At 33.6% G+C, this 20,861-nt stretch overlaps 2 protein-coding genes across 9 annotated transcripts in view; both read right to left on the bottom strand.

Moving 5' to 3' along the window:
- The window catches only part of LOC124424362 (cAMP-specific 3',5'-cyclic phosphodiesterase), a 335,250-nt gene that overhangs the window by 187,120 nt on the left and 127,269 nt on the right, over nucleotides 1–20,861 (bottom strand). For 2 of the 8 annotated variants that reach the window (XM_046963296.1, XM_046963292.1), the window contains exon 1: nucleotides 3,549–4,487. The exons of 1 other annotated variant lie outside the window; for it this stretch is intronic. The gene's annotated coding sequence lies outside the window, so the exon portion shown is untranslated. 5 more of the 8 variants (XM_046963293.1, XM_046963295.1, XM_046963294.1 and 2 more) reach the window with 5 other exon arrangements.
- LOC124424363 lies at nucleotides 15,966–20,495 on the bottom strand. Its single transcript, XM_046963304.1, has 2 exons — nucleotides 19,894–20,495; nucleotides 15,966–19,616 (listed from the first exon to the last, which is right to left on the bottom strand). The coding sequence occupies exons 1-2, from the start codon at nucleotides 20,131–20,133 to the stop codon at nucleotides 17,700–17,702; spliced, it is 2,157 nt and encodes a 718-aa protein (XP_046819260.1). The 5' UTR covers nucleotides 20,134–20,495; the 3' UTR covers nucleotides 15,966–17,699.

Genomic DNA, 20,861 nt, shown 5'->3' on the forward strand with positions numbered 1-20,861 from the left:
CTTTCTCTTTCTTTCTTTTTTTTTTTTTTTTTTTATTGTTATCCGTGCAAACGAAAGAATATACTCATCGTACTGGAAGCGAGCTTGTCGCTTGTATTGACTGGCAGTTTCGATTTCAAAATACTTTTTCCTTCGTCCAGCTGAGAATGGAGAAGAAAAGAGACAAAGAGATACAAAAAGAAGAAGAAGAAGACGAGGAAAAGGAGGAGAAGGAGGAGGAAGAGGAGAAGAAGGAGGAAGAAGAATGAGCTGATGCCAAATAAGAGGGAAAATATTCGACCTCTTCTCTAAGAGACTGCATTAAATCTAACGATAGATCATTTTTCTACTTTGAATATTTATCATCCCTATCTCTTTTTGCCCTTTTAATGATACAAACATGACGGATCATACAAAAAAAAAAAAGAAAAGAAAAATAATAAAAAAAAAAAAAATAATAATAATAATAAAAGAAATAAATAAAAATACAAAGATTTATAAAATTCACAGGAAATTTCTTTTAAAAGGAAAATCTTTTTATAGCAAAATCTTACTAGTACAAAACTTTTATCGTCAAATACGATAGCCTGTTGAAAAAAAGAAAGAAAAAAAAAAAAGAAAAGAAAAAAGGAAAGAAAAGAAATTTCACTTCACATATTTCCGTATGAACGAAGGTGGATCGAGATTAATTTCAAATCGTGATTCAATTCACGTCACTGCTTCCGATTAAAGTAATTCGATGAAAACTCTTCACAAGAACAATGTCATTGATTTTCGAGACGAATCAATTTTCTATTCCCACGATGAATAAGAAGGAAGAGAAAGAGGTATGAAAGAGAACATAAAGGATGTAGAGATTTAGATTTATAGCAATAAGTAAGTTGAAATTCGTTGCCATTGCCAGAAACCGCATCTGCTTTAGACATCTCTCTCTCTCTCTCTCTCTCTCTCTCTCTCTCTCTCTCTCTCTCTCTCTCTCTCTCTCTCTCTCTTTCTCTTTCCACTAATATAATCAATTTGTGATTCTCATCACAAATGGCGTGAAATTATGTCGAGAATCACGCCAAGACAACTATCGTAGTTCGTTTTATCTCGAATGAACTCTTTATGTACATTAATAGACATAAAATTTAAAACTTATACATTATTTATTCATTCTCTATCTTTCTGTAATCACTTTCTCTCTCTCATTCTTTCTCTCTCTCTCTCTTACTCTCTCTTTTTCTCTCTCTCGCTCTCTCTCTCTCTCTCTCTATCTCTTTCTATTTATTCGTCCTTGTCTCTAACCAGCTAATACTCTACTCGATCAAGAATTTCTATGCACGTACGACCTCCAAGCCGCACATAGCATTTAAATGGCTTTTGACTATCTATCTCGTGCGTGTAATAACTATTTCTTACGAACTCGGAAGATCGTTAACCCTTTTGCGTTTATCATCTTCCTTATATCAGACTCTCCCTGATGATTCGGTCTTTGACTCTATTAAATTGATCCTTCCTCTCCCTCTTAATCGTGCATCGATAACGAAATGAAACGGAAAGAACGCGATAAACTTTTACATACCGACGATGTAAGATCCGACGACGTACATACATACATACATTCGATTGAATTCCCAAAAGATTCAATCTTAGTCGAATTTAACGTCAACCAATGATTTACGGTCCATCGTTTGTAATGATTTACGGTGTACTAAGACACGAGTCATCGTTCTGATTCTTTTCTTTTTTTTTTTTTATTTTTTTTAATTTTTTTTTTATTTTTTTATTTTTTATTTTTTTTTTTTTTTCTAATAGGTAAACGCACGACCGATCGTATTCCAATCCCGTGAAATGTATTTCACGATTGATTTTTTGTCTTTCATGACGATAAAGTCTGATATAAGAGAAAAGAAAAGAAAGAAAAAAGAAAAAAAAAGGGGAAGAAAAGTGGGCTAGGGAATCGAGGGAGGATTGAAAAGAAAAAGTGAAATATATGTATATATATATATATAAACTGACGAGCTTTAATGAGATAATAAATGAATCTCGATTAAATTTTTCACTTTTCCTTTTAACACGTCCTTCAACCGAGAAAATTTATGGTTAAGCCTTTCGCATCGATGTTCAACGATTCCCTTAGGGTCTACATGAGAACGGCATTATGCCACCTTAAGTTCAAATATCCTAGCATTTTTCATAGGAACTCGCGAAGGTACCGTTAGAAACTTGTCGAACTTTCCTAAAACGTTCCTTATCAATATATGCAAGATGTTACTTAATGCATGGTACATAGAAAACGACGTAAAATTATATACATATACATACGCAACTTTACATATTCGAGTTATGAATGACGATAGGAAAAAAAAAGAGATAATATGAAAGAAGAAAGAGAGAAAGATAGAGGGAAAGGAAGAAAGAGAGAGAGAGAGAGAGAGAGAGAAAGAGAAAAAGAGAGATTGTAGAAATGCAAAAGCAAAAAAAAAAATAAGCAGAGAGGAGAAAGAAATAACAGAATGTTTGCGCTATTTCAACGCGTCTTTGCACTTTCGCGCATTATCTAACAACGGGAAATATGTATGTTCTAACGATCCCAACCTTCGTGCCGACGCTTGCAAAGTGTGTTCCGCTTGTGACGCTGATATTATGTTTGTTAGAAAAAAAAAGAAAAAAAAAAGAAAACAAAAACATAGAAAAAAGAAAGTAAAAAAGGGGCGAACATATCCGTCGCTCTTAAAAAAAAAAAAAAAAAAAAAAAAAGAAAAGAAGAGAAAGGATACCTAGGAAATATACTTCTGTCGAAATATCGGGAGATATGAGGAAAAGATGTGCAATGTCGGACTTTGTCTCGAAAGCTAAAAGGGGATGATGGATTCCTATTCTCGTTTTGTTCCTTCGAAAAAAACAAGTAAAAAAGAAAAAAAAAAGAATAAATAAAATGAAAGAGAAATAAAAGAAGGAAAAGAGAATGAAGAATCGCTCTGTACTTTACTTTGAAAGGAGAACTCCTCGTGAAATAATTTTGGGTATCCCATGAAAACGATTACGGTGAAACACCGATGATGAGCGATCGCCGATTGATGCATCAATTACCTGAACGTGCATGGAGAATGAAAATAAGATGGAAAAAGAGAGAGAGAGAGAGAGAGAGAGAGAGAGGGAGTAAGAGAAAAAAAAGTGTGTGTGAGATAGAGAGATAGAGGGAAAATGAGAAAGATAAATGAATTGAAAAAAGAAAAAGAAAGAGAGAGAGAGAGAGAAAAAAAGAAAACTTCGCGGTGCTCGTTATCTATATACGCACTAATTGTAACACTTGTTCAATTACCAAAAGAAAAAAAATAGTATAGACTATTTTTCCATCTTCCTCTTTTACTTTAGCTTTTCCATGTATAACGTATAACCCGGCGCCATTTCTCGTACAGAAGTCTTCAACTTCGAAAGCTCCTGGCGTATCGCGAGGATATCGAATCGAGTGAGGACAGGAAAAGAAAAGAAACGAAAGGAAAGGAAAGAAAAAGGAAAAGGAAAAAAAAAAGAAAATAGAAAGAGGAAGAAGCTTTTCCTCTTTCAGGAAGCTTTCCGCGTACCGTCGCGTAACTTCGGCCACGCTCGGGATCTCGCTGAATCTTGTCGAATTTCTCCTCGTGTCGTCGTTATCGTCGTCGTCGTTGTCGTCGTCGTCGTCGTCGTCGTCGTCGTTGTCGTAGTCGTAGTCGGTTTTCCTTCACGTCGTCGTCGTCGTCGTCGTCGTCGTGCTTCATGCAAGCACATCTTTTCGGCACGTTCTCACACGAAGCACATTTCTCTCCTCGTCGTTCAAGACCTTCCCTTGATCATCGTCGTCTTTCGGAGAAGCTTACAAAGCTCACTTTTCTACTTTCTACTGTGAAGATATGGACAGAGAAAGAGACAGAGACAGAGAGAAAGATAGAAAGAGACAGAGAGAGAGAGAGATAGAGAGAGAGACCTTTCTAAGAGGTCGTGAACCTTTTTAGGTTCGAGGATTTTGAAGGAACAAAAAAAAAAGAAATAGAAGAAGAGAAAAAAACGGGATAGGGAAGAAGGATAAAGAAGATGAAGGAGGAGGAGGAAGAGGAGGAGGAGGAGGAAGAGGAGGAGGAGGAAAAGGGAGAAAGGGGAAGGGGACAAATAGGAGATAGGAGTTGAAGGGACAAAATGATAAAATAGTAACTTCCAACTTTTAGTCAGCTTATTCGTTCTAGCATATCGTTTAACGAGCTAAGAATGATAATGACGACAAAGAGGAAGGAACTAAATGAAGTAGATGATAAAAGAGAATGGGCGGGGGAAACGATTCTGGGGGAGGATTGGAGTGATCAGGGGGAGGGGAAGCGGCGGATGGTATTGAGGGTGGGAAAAGAACAATGGTGATGAAAACTAAAAGACCAAGGAGACACCATAAAACGTCGTCGTCGTCCGGCAAGAGTAACGCGACGCAAGCTACTACTCGCCGCTAAAATGAAAGACCCGCGCGCTGCCCGGGACGACGCGCGACTGACCAACGAGAGCACGGCGCGAACGGCACGCGCGGGGGTGTGGTGGGGGAAGGGTGAGACAGAGGAATGGTGGGGGTAAAGAGTGAGATGGGGGGGAAGGTTGGGCCGAACGACGGACGACGTGCTCGGTTCAACGAGCGCGAAGCACACCGAATGCGCCGCACCCGCGCACACCACCATTGCGCGACTAGAAGGGACAGACAGACAGACAGACAGAGAAAAATAGAAAATATATGAATGAACGTAGGGAGGATATAATAGAGTTATTTACACAATTATTATTCCGACACTTATTATATCTTCTTTCTTCCATTTTATCACACACTTTTCTTTATTCTTTTATTCCTTTTTCTTTCCTTGGACGATGAAAGAAAGAAAGAGAGAGATAGAGATAGGAATTAGATAGATAGATAGGTAGATAGATAGAAATAGAGTTAAAGATAGAGATAGAGATAGAGAGAGAGAGAGAGAGAGAGAGAGAGAGAGAGAGAGAGAGAGAGAGAGAGAGAGAGAGAGAAATGACGAAGAGAAAAGGTGTAAGCGCAAGAGAAATAGCAGTCACGACCGTAGCACACCGTTTCGTAGACTGGCTGAAGAGGAGCGCGACTGCGAAAATTCCCGAACTTGAACGGAAATGACCGAAATCGACTCGACCAATTTGGCGCGCGCGTATCTAGCGATTTTTGAAAAGGCTCACTGGTTAGATCAAGAAAGAGGTTTGCTTGAATAGAAATGACATTTGCTTAATATGTTAATTGATTAATATAAGACGAATTAGAATGATATTTTCTTTGTTTGTTTTCTTTTTTTTTTCTTTTCTTTTTTCTTTATGGATCATTCCTCGTATGCCTCGTATCCCTTGTTGATAATGTAGCTTGACAAATAATGGTAGATATCGTATAGAAAGTGCACACGTTATAACCTTTGCGTGCGATATACAACGAGAGGTACATCTTAATGGCGGTATAAGGAGAAAGCTCCTTGGAGCTTTAAAGCGTGGGAAATGTCGACAGACGTTTCGATAGCATTAAATTTTTCTCTCTCTATTTTTTTCGATTTGTAAGATAAAATAGAAAGGTAAGGTGTCTTTAAGAGTTAAAAATCGTTATAGCGTCCATTTATATTCACTTTTCCCATTTGGACATTTTCTTAAATTCCTCAAATATTTGAGGGCACCGTGTTGTTACGTTTACATATTTTTGACAAATCTGTCGATTCGATTCGAATCGATTTTATTTCATCCGGTGTTTTTCAGTGAACGATTTCCGTTCGGTTTTTTCTTTGTATAAACACGCCTATGGAAATTAACCGAAGTCTACGTTTTTATGTAAAACAGCTTACTGAACGCTTACAAATATGGTGTGCATATCGTATGTATGTAAATGGACACAGCAAGAAAATGTTCTTACGATAGTAACGATGAAACTCATTATTTCTTTCGAGTTATCATTGTTGTCATCATTGTCGTCGTCGTTGTCGTAGTCGTCTTAGTCGTTGTCGTCGTTTCGTTACAGTCATTTGTCATTGTTATTTAAAAACTAATTAAATTTCCTTTCCAGAAAACCGATTTAGAATGGATTTTACTTTGCAGCAAACAATGACAATCGCATGATCTTAAAGATTACAAAAAAAAAAAAAGAAAAAAGAAAAAAGAAAAAATTATACGAAATAAATACTCCAAAACAATTTTGAAATCATGAATGCTGTACAAATTTTTTGATATCATGCTCTTACTATTGATACGTTTCTGTGAATAACGTTCAGATCTCTTTCTCCACGATCTAACCAGAATTGGATTGCCGCATAAACAGAAATATGCGATTACGACACACGTTCCTTACCGTTCACCGACGTTTCATAGTCAATTACGATCGGTTGCTACTTTTCTAATCGGGTAACACCGATTAAATCATCGGCTTCGTTTATTCGTTTCATTGAATTTCTTGTTAATATACGAAATCAAGATAGAAATACAATGAAGATTGATAATATCATAGAATTCCTTACTTTATTTTATTTCTTATCTTTCTTCGATCTCTTTTTCCATTGTTCATACTTATATACTGTATTAATATACTGTATAATATATACATACATATATATATATATATATATATATATATATATATACATACACGTATGTATATTTTTACATATATGTTGATTATATATACAGTACAGTATAAGCAGATAATTAATTGAATATATTCAAACGATGTTATCTTGAAATTACCTTTTGCGAAATCAAGAGAAAAGCTTTGTAACGTTCCGTAAGAAAACTCATAAGTTATCATAAAAGACGAACGATAATGCTAACGAAATTACACGAAAACTTTAGGACTGAATACAGTTCGAGAGAATTTTCACATGAGAAGGCGGACTGACTACTAGCTTTGATCATGTTCACGTCATTTACAAAGTTGGTTGAAGTAAAGGGTCGTAAACTAAATTACGAAAGGTCGTAAGTAGTAGATAGAGATCTTATTAATAAAGGAATAGTGTTAATCGGCTGAATTAATCGTGATCCAATAATTAATAATTCAAATATTACGTTCTTTCTAGAGTTTAATATAAGTTTTTCTTAATAAATATAAACGAATTCATTGACATCTTCTTAACGATCGTTATCGCGAAACTTTTCACATAGATTCTATTGATAATTTTTATATTTCATTCTTAGATTTTTCTTTCTATGAGTACGAACAAATATAGAAATTAGAACGTTGAAAATTCAATAACGACGAATAAAAGACCACATTGATTAAATGTATGAACGAATTGAAATTGATATTGCACGTCGTTTATATTAAAAATGTACGAGAAACTATAAAAATGAAATATTCGTCGAGCAATGGCGGAGAATAAAAATATTTGTATAGAATTTGAAAAACGTTCGAAATAAATTTTACGAAAAAGTTTTAGTATTAACTTGTAGAAATTTCCCGTAAAATTTCTTCTTTTTCAAGCATTCGTAGATTTATAACAATGAAAATAATTCCCTCGTATTCATTCGGAAAGATCAATGAAACGTTTTATGATTTGGATTGGGAACCTCCGAATTTTCTAGTTATATCGTTATCCAGTATTTCGTTAATAGAACATGTCCTTCCCCACAAAATATTCGTATAGTAATAGAGACAAATAGACAGACAGACATACATACAGACAGACAGAGAGACAGACAGACAGACAGGCAGACAGATAGAGAGAAAGAGATAGATGGAGATAGATAGATAGATAGATAGAGATAGAGATAGAGAGAGAGAGAGAGAGAGAGAGAGAGAGAGAGAGAGAGAGAGAGAGAGAGAGAGAGAGAGAGAGAATATCCATATTCCAATCCCAATTTCGAAATTGCAGCTGAACTTGAAGGATACCAAAGGGGATTCCATTGTTTAGTGTCGCATAAAACAAACAAGTTACGTAGATTTCTGAAAAATATCTTGGGAATAGTATAGAGAAAAATGGTGTTAAGCTTTTTCGAATAATACCAAGTGAATTTCAAATCATCGAAATAATGCACTCTCCGAGAAGATACTTAGAATGGATAATGCAACGAAGAAAATTCTCTGGTCGAGAATATATTCTTTAGGAAAGAGAGAAAGGGATTACTCTTTCAGTGTTGTGTTAAAAGCGGATGGATAAGAATACAAAACACAGAGAAAGGGAAGAGAGAAAGATAAAGGGAGGGAGGGAGGGTAAGAGAAAGAGGATGAAACTAATACGTCTTCGTTTCGTCGCTAGAAAGGAATAAGAGAAATTAGATCTTCCATTAGCGAGAGTCGCCGCATCGTTCGATACACGAGAACACGGATTACGTGTTACGGTATTGTTCTTGGTGGCCATCGTGTTTTATAATTGAACAGGAATGTACATTTTAGAGAAATAGCATTTGCAACAATCATTCTCTATCTCTTTTTATCTCTCCCTTTCTCTCTCTCTTTCTCTCTCTCTCTCTCTCTATCTCTATCTCTTTTTCTCTTTCACTCTCTTTCTCTCTTTATTCCTTTCTCTATCGTCTCATAGAAATCATCAGAATAAGACTAATGCTTTTGGTTTTCATTTAAGTGCATCGTTTAAAATGAATTTATCTCAAACTGACACACGGTTGCGATGAAAGTTGGCAAGTAAAGTTGCAAGCTACTACGTTCGTATGCGGTTTGACGAGTAATCACGGATCTCAAGTTACATGGACGACATTGACACAGATAACTCTCTTTTTTACGACGTATGTAATCTACGCGTTGAGACGATACACACGGAAATATAAAGCGATTAAATTTAAGCGACAGATGTTAAAAAAGAAACAAAGAAGAAGAAGAAGAAAAAAAGAAAAGAAAAGAAAGAAACTAAAAATAAGAAAAAGAAAAAAGAAATTAATTATGAATGCAATTCGATAGAAGTGATTCATTTCTTCTTCAAAGCTGTTCAATATTTTATAATGATTTATATATCAACACCGTGTATATACGCGTAGTGACGTAGGTCCGTCATTCGTTCTCACATATTCTCACTTATTCTTATTTTTCTTATTAATTCCTAATTTATTTTCATTTACTTTTTGTTAATTATTATTCATAGATCTTAGAGGTGGGATTCATGATATAAGTACCGAGATCGTTGTTAGATTTTTTTTTCTTTCTTTCAATAGGGAAAAATCCAGATCAATTTTATCTTCGTTTATCCCTTCTGTTTTCATGTTTATCCCTTTGTTTTTAATTCTATCGATTATTTCACGTGGGCTCACGCGTCTTTTGCTTTTCCTTTTTTTAATCCTTTCATTTCCCTCTTTCCTTCTCTTACTCTTTTTATATTCTAGGATAAATCATCGAGGTAGATTGATCATCGAGAAATAGATAGATCGCCGGTGAGGAGAATAGTCGGCAAGGATTTGTTACATCGGCATGGATCCGATGAATCTCTCATCTAAGGACAGCTTGATTCGTTATCGTGGAATTAAATTTTTATATGGAAGATTATGGTACCCTTTTTCGTATTATACCGTGAAACTACGTTTTATTCTTCAAAATTCGGAAAATACGAACGATCGTGCTTAATAGCTTCTGATGTTGCGACGGTCCTATTATTGGTAAACAAGGATTGATCCTCCAGTTAGCGTTGAGAGCCAACCTGAATTCTCGGCTAAGTGGTATGTCATTCGAATATCGCGTATTTTAGAATAGAGTCATCACAGTACTTCAAATGCAGTAACCTCCACGTGCTGAGACCTGGACTTATATTACTCGCGATATATCGAAATCCATATATATATATATATGGATTATACGACGTAAGTTTTACGGGACGATGGCTACATATATTTCCAAAATGTTTACTTTTTGATTACAGATAGTTGGATATATGTAATATACCTGAATCGAATGCAAATAATCGTATTTAAATATATAGTTGAATAAAATTATAAAATGATTTCTTTAAATTCGAATAACTTACCGAATAATTCTAATTTCTTTATTATTGTTATTTTAGATCTATTGTAATATCTTTCGAATATATAGGTTTAAATTTTTATAGAAGAAAAAGTTACAACTTTCAATTTTCCAAACGTTTGTGATTAAAATATGAATATTTTCGAGAACATTTCGAGGCTCATAACAAACACGCGTTAAAGATAAAATGACTTTAATTTAAAATTCCAATACTGTTAAATTACGATCTCGTGGTCGTTGATGGTTTTTATTAATTATCAATAAAAACGACACTTGTAAGAAACTTGTAAAAACTTTCGTTGTTCATATTTTGTTTCATATCTATCGCCGAAGTCACATACGATAAGAACTAAAAGTTTTGAGTAGTCTAACAAGGAGAAATGATAAAAAAAATATACATAGACATAAATATACACACATACGTAAAAATTTTTAATTTGGATCTTTAAAAGATGGCGAAATACGTTTCTCCTAGTAGAAACTCGATTGCAATTTCGAATTGGCAAAGAAGATCTGAGACCAATCGCTTGAGAATGCGATAACTAGAATAATCGTATTATACGATGTATTTACCTTCGCGTATCTAACCGTATCTAATGATAGCACAAAAATATTATAAAGAAAAGTTCAAATTTTGCGTTTACGTCACGCGCTAAAATTTCTAATAGCCATTCTCAATTGAGAAACTCTGCTGCCAAAAAGATAGGTTGCCAATAATAACAACTCATTGCTAATCTTGCGGTAACGTTAGTTACACCATTATTCTCTATTAAAAAAGAACATACAATTATTTTCCACTTATTATTCTATCCTTTACTTGTTAACCACAGACTACGAGTTATGTATATCTACATAACCTGTTTGCCTACATATATATAAATTAACGTTATTATTTCGTGCTTATTAATTATGTTTCTTATTAAAGGCAGGCAAACGAGAGAAGTAAAAAAAATTATGAGTAAAAAGAAAGGGAGATAGAAATTGAGACAGAGATAGAGATAGAGACAGAGAGAGACAGAGACAGAGACAGAGAGAGAGAGAGAGAGAGAGAGAGAGAGAGAGAGAGAGAGAGAGAGAGAGAGAGAGAGAGAAATAAATTAAACTATCGTGAGGAAAATATACGTAAAATTATTTTATCCTTAGCTTGTTTTAACGAGCAAAGCATTTTTTATCAAGGCATATATGCCGAAGCTGATAGAAGGCTTCGAATTAATTACGCCTCGTCGACTGACGAAGTAAACGTATACGGTTGTTATTGTATGCGAGCAATTTACAAGGAATACGAGATATATCGAGAGAAAGAGAGAGAGAAAGAGAGAGAAAGAGAGAAAAAAAGAGGGAGAGAGAAAAAGAGAGAGGAGAGAAAGATAGAGAGATGGAGAGAGATAATGAACGATATTTAAAAATCTTTCAAGAAAGATTTTGACCGCGTGACGTTTAAAAATTTAAAGAATTTTTATAAGAATTCGTATAACTTTGAGAATTATCAACTATTTCAATTCAAATAGTCACGTTTTCTTTCTCTTTTTTGTCTCCGTCGTTTTTGTTTTATCATAAAAAACTATGTAACACCTTTATCTATCGATTTTTATTATTATCTTATTTTTATTATTATTATTATTATTATTATTATTATTATTATTATTATTATTATTATTATTATTGTTAAATTAAATGAATTAGAATGATAAAATTGGAAAACTTATGAATGTTGTAAAAGAAGAAAGAAAAAAAACAGAGAGAGAAAGAGAGAATGATTTACTTCCTCCTTTGAAAAAATACCGATTCATAGAGGTATTAAAAGGAACGCTAAATTTTTTACTTTATTTTATACCTTTGAGCCGATTAAAAGCACGAGTTAACGAGGATCATTGAGTTTTCGATCGCAAAATTTTAATGGTTTCCTCTACATAGTTAAAACGCGTTGTCGTGCTAACGGTACGTATCCTCTCCTATTTCGAGTAAATACGAACGTAATTTCAAAATTACGACAATGAAGTATATATAACTTGTCTCATTAAAAAAATTGTTTTAGCAATTATATAACAAACGAATAACATTACAGACTTTATTATCTTATATGAGAAATTTATGAACGTTGTTATGAAGAAAAAGTGAAATTAAAGATATTAATTATTGAACGAATAATTATTATTATCTGTTATCATCTATATTTCTATATCAATATCTTAATTCTTCAAGATATTAAATATCACTCTTGTTACGATCGATCTCCTACACTTCTTCTCACATTTCTTCTTTTTTGAATTTCGAATATCGAAAGATATCGCTCTTTAATGTCACGTGAAAATCCCAACGAGTGGTTTCGTACGTCAAGAAGAAGTATATAAATTCTTTTAAGAGCCGACGGGGAGGAGGTCGATCGAGTTTGATATCGCCGAACATATTTTTCTGATAGAGAAACGCTCTCGAGAGTTGAAACACACAGGAGAATGTTTCGTTTCCTTCTATCTTTTTAAAACAAACTCGTTTCGACTAGGGACATACGTTGACATGGTTTACTCTCGTCCAATCGACAAATTTTATCGAAATTCAATGATATATTTTTTTTTTCCTTTCTTTTCTTTTTTTCTTTCTTAACAAGAACGAAGTCACCTACTTTATTGATAAAAGTCGATCGATCTATCGATATATATACCTTACGTTAATAAATGATTATAAACTTTTCATTTTAACTATGTATCTTATTTCATCAGTAATCTTCTTTTTAAATTATTTTACGACTCAATTTACGTGTCGTTTCACGAAAATATCTCAGCAATAAGTATTTTTGTTAATTCGATAAAACGAGCGAATAGAAAGACGAAGATACACAGAGTGATAGATAGATAGATAGATAGATAGATAAATGAAGAGAGAGAGAGAGAGAGAGAGAGAGAGAGAGAGATTTTAAGAAACAAGGACTTGAAGGAATAGCGACATCCATTAACACCGGAAATTAATATCGAAGAGAAGTAGAGAAGTTAATTTTAATGAACAAATAACAAAAAGACATTGATTGGATGAATTATACGACGTTCATCATTACGAACCTTTTGAAAAGTTTATCTCAACGAAAAACTCTAGATCACGTTTGTTCAATATCTTATTTTCCTTTGGATTTGATCCAAATCCTTGGATTTTATTCAAATTTTTTTCCATATTAAACGTACGCTTGCTCACGATAAAAAAAAAAGAAAAAAATTCATTACGTTTTATCGGAATTATCGATAAAACCTTGATAAAAACGTGATCGAAATATGAGGAAAATAACATCGACAATGTGAGAAAAACAGAAATTTTCTTAAGTAATAAAGTGTATAAGAATAAATAAACTTTGCTTGTAAGCGAAATAGCCGATTGAATTCATAATTTTCGATTTAATGAATTCTTAAATCGTGAAGAGATAACTCGAAAGGAAAGAAGGAAAAAAGAGAGAAAGCGAGAGAGAGAGAGAGAGAGAAAATCTTTTCAGGAAAGTTTGAAAAACAAAAAAGCAAAAAGAGACTATGAAAAATTAACTTGACTTTGTAGATTAGAGTGGAGTAAATGTGAGAAGAAAAGCTCTTTCGTTACTTTGCGAAAATATTTCACGATTAAAAGAGACTTTTCTACGAACAACGTGTCTTGCATTTGATCGAGAAAGGAAAGAAAAATGAATGCATGAATGAATGAATGAATGCATGAATGAATAAATGAATGAATGAATGAATGAATGAATGAATGAATGAATGAATGAATGATTGATTAAACGAAAGAAAGAAAGGAATAAAGAAGAATCAAAAAAAAAGAAAGAAAGAAAGCATGCAAAACACACGAAAGAAATAAAAAAAAAAAAGAAAGAAAAAATGAAAAAAAGAAAAAAAAGGGGGGGTAGGGCATAACAATACTTGACATCGTAGATGCGTTTGACACGATGGATACACGATGACTAAGGCAAACTGTCTGGAAAGTGGCCAACGACGATGCGTTTATCGCGTGAATTCCCATGGAATTTCACAAAGGTATCAAATGTCCGTAACGACACGAGGAGACACCACTAAAAGCGTAACGTTTGTCAAAGAAACCTTCAAAACTGTCCCAAATATTTTCAACGTATCACACATCCTGATTTTAGATTATAAAAGGGAATTGCCATCGAAGCAAACGAAATAGCTATGACTAAAAGGAAAATAAATAATGACGTTTCCCATTGTTGTTCCCCTCCTCCATCATTTTATTTCGTTTTCTTTTCCTTTTTCGTTTGTTACTATATCTTTTTTTTTCTTTTTCTTTTCTCTTTTTGTTTTTTGTTTTTTTGTTTGTTTTTTTTCGATTTTAAACGAAAAAAAAACACCAACGTCGATATTTCTATCTCGTTTCGTTTCTGGACAGTCACCGACGAAATTGCTGGGGCTACCGCTAATAACGTTCGTGCTTCGCGTAATCGATACGACAAGGATAACAGGGATACGTCGTAAATAGAGATAATTGGTATAAATAATTAATCGGAGTTACTCTGCAACGATATGCTATTGAAATAATGGTCTATATGGTGAAATTGCTAGGGTATCTTATCAATGTAAATATCTGTAAACAATTCGAACATATATGAAGGGAGGGAGGGAGGGGGAGAGAGAGAAAGAGAGAGAGAGAAAGAGAGAGAGAGAAAGAGAGAGAGAGAGGGAGAGAGAGAGAGAGAGCAAAAAAGGAAGATTTACTCGTTCACATCTATCTAGACTGATAATGGTTGTGCGCGCGCGAGCGTACGTCCATGCAATTAATTTTGTAATCGAATAATATCTATTGGAAAACGTCACAAAGAGAAAATAAATAGCAAATATCCTCGACGTATCCTCGTGATCTTTTTTATTTATAGTCGAAGAATCTCAAAATTCTATTATTAAAATAATTCTAATGGATGACTACTCTTGACTCGTGATAGGGTTTAAAAGCTTCCTTGCATCTGCCATTCGCAAAATCTTGTTGCATCGAATAGGCGGTACGTTAATGCATTTGTCAAAACAACAGATGTGAACGGCACAAAAATAATTATGTATTCAATTTTAAGAAGATCACGAGGAGGAAATAAAGGAGGAGGAGGAGGAGGAAGAGGAGGAGGAGGAAATGGAGAATGAAAAAAGAGAGAGAGAGAGAGACAGAATGAGAAAAGGAGGGGGGGTGGGGGCACGGAGGAAAAAAATAAACGTGTATATTTACTTTTTTCTTGAATGAATGGAAGAACGGGTCTGTGACTTTTAATGACCGACGATTTAATTAAAATTTTTTTTCAATTTTTCTCACAAACTTTTTCGTGTAACAAATGCCATACATACATATGTATGTATATTATTCTTTATATACTATTTATTTTTCCTTGATTACATTTCGCGTTACTATTACAAAACGAGTCAAACATTATTACCCCGGAGAAAAATTTTTAAACGAATACCCTTTCTCTCTTTCTCTTTATTTTTCTCTTTCTTTCTTTTTTTCTTTTTCTTTTTTTTTCTTTTTTAATTAAATAAGTCCGAATGTATGTTATAGATGATATCGAGCTTAGCATTCGTTTAAAATATCGCGATTAAATGAAAATAATGTGAAGGTATCGAGCTTGCATATAACTAACGAAATTGATCGAGGATCAGAAAGTAGAAAATATGAGAAGACAAATGAAGCCGAGTAATATTCAAAATTTCGATGTATAAATACACACATACATGTGTGTGTGTGTATATATATATATATATATATATATATATATTTTTTTTTTACATGTAATGTAGCAATTACAGTATTATTCATATCGAATGGAAATTCGATGTTCTTCGTTACGCATGAGATACGATTAAGCGTGGGATTAATTATCGCGAGAGATCCCGTAACCGGTTACACCAAATAAACGGTCAGCTTCCACGAACATTTTCTTTTCATGATTAATCACCGTATGAAATCGTAAAAAGTACGGATGTAATGTAATGAAATGAAATGAAATGAAATGAAATGAAATGAAAGAGAAAAAAAAAGAAAACAAAACGAAAAAAAAAAGTAAAAGGAAAAAAAGAAAAAAGAAGTAAGAAAACAGAAAAAAAAGAAAAGAGAAAAAAGTATAAAAGAGAAACAGAGTTAAAGTACGAGGAAGAAGATAAAAACGAGTCGTATGCATCTCTCGCGAGGCACATACATACATACGTGAAATCTTTCTCTCGATGTGGCAAGCGGACTTCATCCGATAGAAAACCGGTTCCGGTACGAAGATGAAAATAAGTCGCGCGAACGTTGATCCTCCATAAGACTCTCATTGACCACTTATCGTTTGCCAGCACGAAGAACGTCACTGACACCGTAGAGATAACGAGATATCTTTTTAGCGTGCAAAAATGCGCCGAAAGAAACGGATAATTGCTTTTTTTCTCTTTTTTTTTTTTTTCTTTTTTCTTTTTTCTTCCTCGATCACGAGAGACGACGAGACACACGAAATTGTTTCGATACGGAAGCGAAATAAAGAATAGAAGAAGGAGAAGAAGAAGGAGAAGGAGGAGGAAAAGAGGGGGAGAGAGAGAGAGAAAAAAAAAGGATAAGACGAAAAGAAAGATTAGATTAAATATGACGTTAAATTACTCATCAACGAAACAAATCTTTCGTTTAATAGATCGCGGCTAATAGCCCATTCGGGATTTAATTCCTCCCGGAATAACGTTAGAGAGGATCCAGAACGGACTACATTCTAATTATCAGAGTTATAACGACGTCAAGTGAATCTGACTATATCGTATAGTTGTAATCATAAATTTCTAATTGCGGCATATGAAAGAGAAAGAGATGCTCGATGTATAGAGCAACTTGTCGGCCTCAACTAAAATAGCAATTTAATAGTTGGCTTTTAAAAGATGCTCTGAACGTCTGAAAGATATAATTAGGATTCTAATAGTTTTATTTAAAATATATTATGGATACAGTCGTATCTATATAATAGATATTTATATTATAACGAGTATGTTATGTACATATATCCCCATTCCCTCCTCTCCACCCTCTCACCTCACAAGAAAAGAGAACAACGTTTCTTCGTTTAATTATCTTTCTTTTTTTTTTTCTTCGTAATTTATGTTCATAATGTTACATGGTTAGATCCGTAAAAAAGGGGCAAAAAAGAAGAAAAAAAAAAAGAAAAAAAATTCGATAAAATATAAGATAAAAGTATTTACAAATACGAGAAGCTATATTCTTATCTCTTGAAAGATATTTCTTAGCAATCAAAAGCAAAATCGATCGTATATTTGGGAATACGATGAAGGTGTTACAGTTCTCTTAATCTTATTTCGAGAAGAAGAAGAAGAAGAAGAAGAAGAAGAAGAAGAAAAGAAGAATAAGAAGAACGACTTTTGTATAGATCTCGAATCTTTGAGAACTTTGTCGGCATGAGAAATTTCTGAAAGGATAGGAAACTTTAGGGTAAAACGACGATAGTAAGTAAGACCAAACGAGAATAATACAGATTCAAATTGTCATTCCGCTTTACCTTCTAATCTTTTAATTTATTTCCTCTTCGGTTTTGCTATCAAGCTTCCGCATAATAAAAGGCATTTTCTTATTCGAGGATGTGGGGGTAAAAGAGGATGAATCTCGTTTCGTCTTCGTTCTCGTTACGATAAAATAGAGAGAGAGAAAGAGAGAGAAAGAGAGAGAAAGAGAGAGAGAGAGAAAAAGAGAGAGAGAAAGAGAGAGAGAGAGAGAGAGAGAGAGAGAGAGAAAGATAGATAGACACGAACAAAAGCGTTTAATCCTTGGAGAATCACGTGTCGCAGAGAAAATCTTCCGGTGAACTTCTCATTCCGCGTATACCTTTTTCATGAGTGATCTCTCGAATTTGTTTAAATCTCTTTTGTTGGTTGGACATGGTCGTACCGGAAACGGTGACCCTTGCCACACCGGAACAAATGCTTCCTAAAGCATTAGAGTATTTCAATGCATTCGCGGACGTAGTTTTCTTCGTAGAAGAACTACGACGGCTATACGACGATACGGTTATCTTGCTAGAAGGATTATTACCAGAATTCCAACGTTCGTTCTCTGAAAAATAATCTCGATCTAACGTAAGAGGACTGGTTATATAGGAACAAGATACGTCGCTTTCCGAAGGATCTCTTATTTCTGACTTTCTATTATTAGAGATCTTAAGAGAATCTTTTTCTTTCAACGTTAACGCACATCTCATAGATTTATCTCTTCTATTTATGGAATATACAGGATCTTCGTCCAATTCTATCAATGGAAATAATGGTTTTGGTATACCAGTTGTAAAAAATACCGGTATGATTTTAACTTTCTCGATGTTGTTAGGTAAATTGATCACTTTTATTTTTCTTGATGATGTAGAAGACGAGACATTTGATATATCTTTAAAATCGATTGTTTGTTTAGACGTTTGAGAAGATCTATTAACTATCACTGTATCCGATTGTCGTTTATGATGCCGATGTTTCAAGTCCAATCTCGATTCTCGCGGAATAAGATAATCCTTGGACGTATTTTCATTTACAAACATCTCAATATTTTTTACCGTAGAAGAAGTCGATCTTTTCTTTTTGGGATAAGTATTGACGACGTCCAAGGACGAATATCTGTTACTTTTGCAAAGGGAAATCTTAGAGGATGATTCTTTATCGATCGATAAAGAATTTTCTACTATAAATTTCGGTTTAACGATATCCATGCCCATCGTTGAGGAACTCCGCAAATTTCTCTTGCCATCTCGTCGATCACATGGAATACGATGATCCTCCCTTACGACTTCCTTCGATCTATCGAGAATGAATAAATCCGTGGGTTGATCGGCGTTCTCTCGTGAAATATATTGGCTCCCATTGATATCGTAAGATTTTCTTGAAATAAAATTCTTATAATAAGAATGACCATAGTCCATTGATCTGACTACATTTCCTTTATCACTTTGATATCGATCGTGAATACAAGAAGATCGTGGCCGATGATAACGTTCAAACGGCGTATTCGTTTGCGTATAATAGTTTGCGATTCTTTCATCACGATATTCTTTTCCGATCGTAGAATCGTTATTGCCTGAAGTTATATCAAAATACATTGGTTGTCTTGGTTCACAGTACGATCGATCTTCATGTAAACCGGTTTGAACGAAAAACTTGAAATTACCGGTAGAGATATGGTTGAAACTTTCTCGGGACATCGATTTACCGACCATCGTCATTGGTGAAAACTGCGTGTTCAAATTGCCGACGATACTATTCTCCTTCAACAAACTACGATCGATATCCATTGGATTAAACGCGTAGCTACCGGAGGAGACATTTTTACTTTCCTCGATTGAACCGTATATTCTTTGTAATCTCAGTGCACGAAATTTAGCAGCTATTTCGCTGAGCTCGCATCTAAGTGGCGACAATTCGCCGTGTATCTTCAAGAGTACATTGGTATCATTAAGGTGAACCCTCCGTCGTCTTTTTGTACTCGAATCAAATGAATAATATTTATCATTTGGTTTATCCAATAACGCGTCGTTCACTGTATACGGTGGAATATAGAACGACGTTCTAGATAATTCTGGATTCTCAATTATGTCGATCAATTCGTGAGAAACTTTTTGATTTTTCGAATATGTATCGATCGACTTGTCTAATTTTTCTATCATCATTCTAGGCATTGATTTTTTCGTTTGATCCGTTAATTTAATATCCTGCGACAAGATTGTGATTTGTCAATACATCAAATTCAATGTCTGTATACATGTGTATATATAATGAAAATTGAGACTCTTTTTTAATACGTTGATTGTTACAGTCGACTTTTTGTGTTTAGAATATATAAAAAAAAAAAAAGGAAAAAGATAACAGTAAATTTTATTATAATTTTATTCTTCGTAAGAAAAATAACGAAGGACGTATCGATTTTTGCAAAATTCGTTGAACAATCAACGTGTTATATTATCTTACTTATCTATCTACCTGAATTACCGGCAATAACATTAATGACTCTCGTCTATTCAGTTCATATTTCTTGCCCAAATAACAGACTTCCGGGTTGACCGAATCGACTAATTTTGATTCGGCCGATAACAGAAGTTCCGTTTGTTCGACTATCATTTGTAATTTTTGCTGACGAGCAAACGAGGAATCCGAGATCATACGATCTTTGACTTCTGTAATAGGGTTTGATTCGATATTTCTCAGAATTGGTAAGGACACCGAACTCATTCCGATATCGTCTACGTCCTCTTTAAAGTAGGTATATAGATTTGAATTCGATTTCACGTTCGTTTCTAAAACCTTTAAACTCTCGACCTCTTCCTCTTTCCGAATATTATCGGAATGCGATTTTGATAAGAAACGAGTGTGACTGGATTTTCCTTCGACGAGCCTTGACGGTCCTTCGCTCGAAGTTTCATAATCGGCTTCTGTTCATTAAATAATATTATAAAATATAAATAATAATTATGCTATATATTATTTTATATAAAATATATTTATATATGATACCAATAATAATATAATATTATTTCTTATAAATGATATACAACGAATCAATTTTCTTGTATTTAACACGTTTAACAAGGCGATTAATCTCTATAACCATCTTTTTAAATTATATAATGTCACAGTGCATATATATATATATATATATATATATATATATATATATAATTCAAGTAATATAATTTATATTTAAAAAAAAAAAGAGAAATAGAAAAATTTTAAATATAAACTAACAATTAATTTGAAAGTTGAAATGGTGTTATAAAGGTTTAATCTTCCTACGTTACAGAAACCATTTAAAGACAAAAAAATCAAAAATTAATTATTTAAAAATATCCTATTATATAATTATTAAAAATAATAATAAAATAATATATATATATGTATCCTATATATAATTATTTATTTAAAAATATCGTAATTCGATTTGAAAGAAATATTGAGGAAGA

Source organism: Vespa crabro, chromosome 5 (genome assembly GCF_910589235.1).
Source record: "Vespa crabro chromosome 5, iyVesCrab1.2, whole genome shotgun sequence".
NCBI lineage: Eukaryota > Metazoa > Arthropoda > Insecta > Hymenoptera > Vespidae > Vespa > Vespa crabro.

Coding starts and splice junctions, on each gene's coding strand:
- LOC124424363 (XM_046963304.1), bottom strand. CDS start 20,133: ATGAGTTCGGTGTCCTTACCAATTCTGAGAAATATCGAATCAAACCCT. Junction 19,617..19,893: donor AGTCATTAATGTTATTGCCG/GTAATTCAGGTA, acceptor ATCTTGTCGCAG/GATATTAAATTAACGGATCA.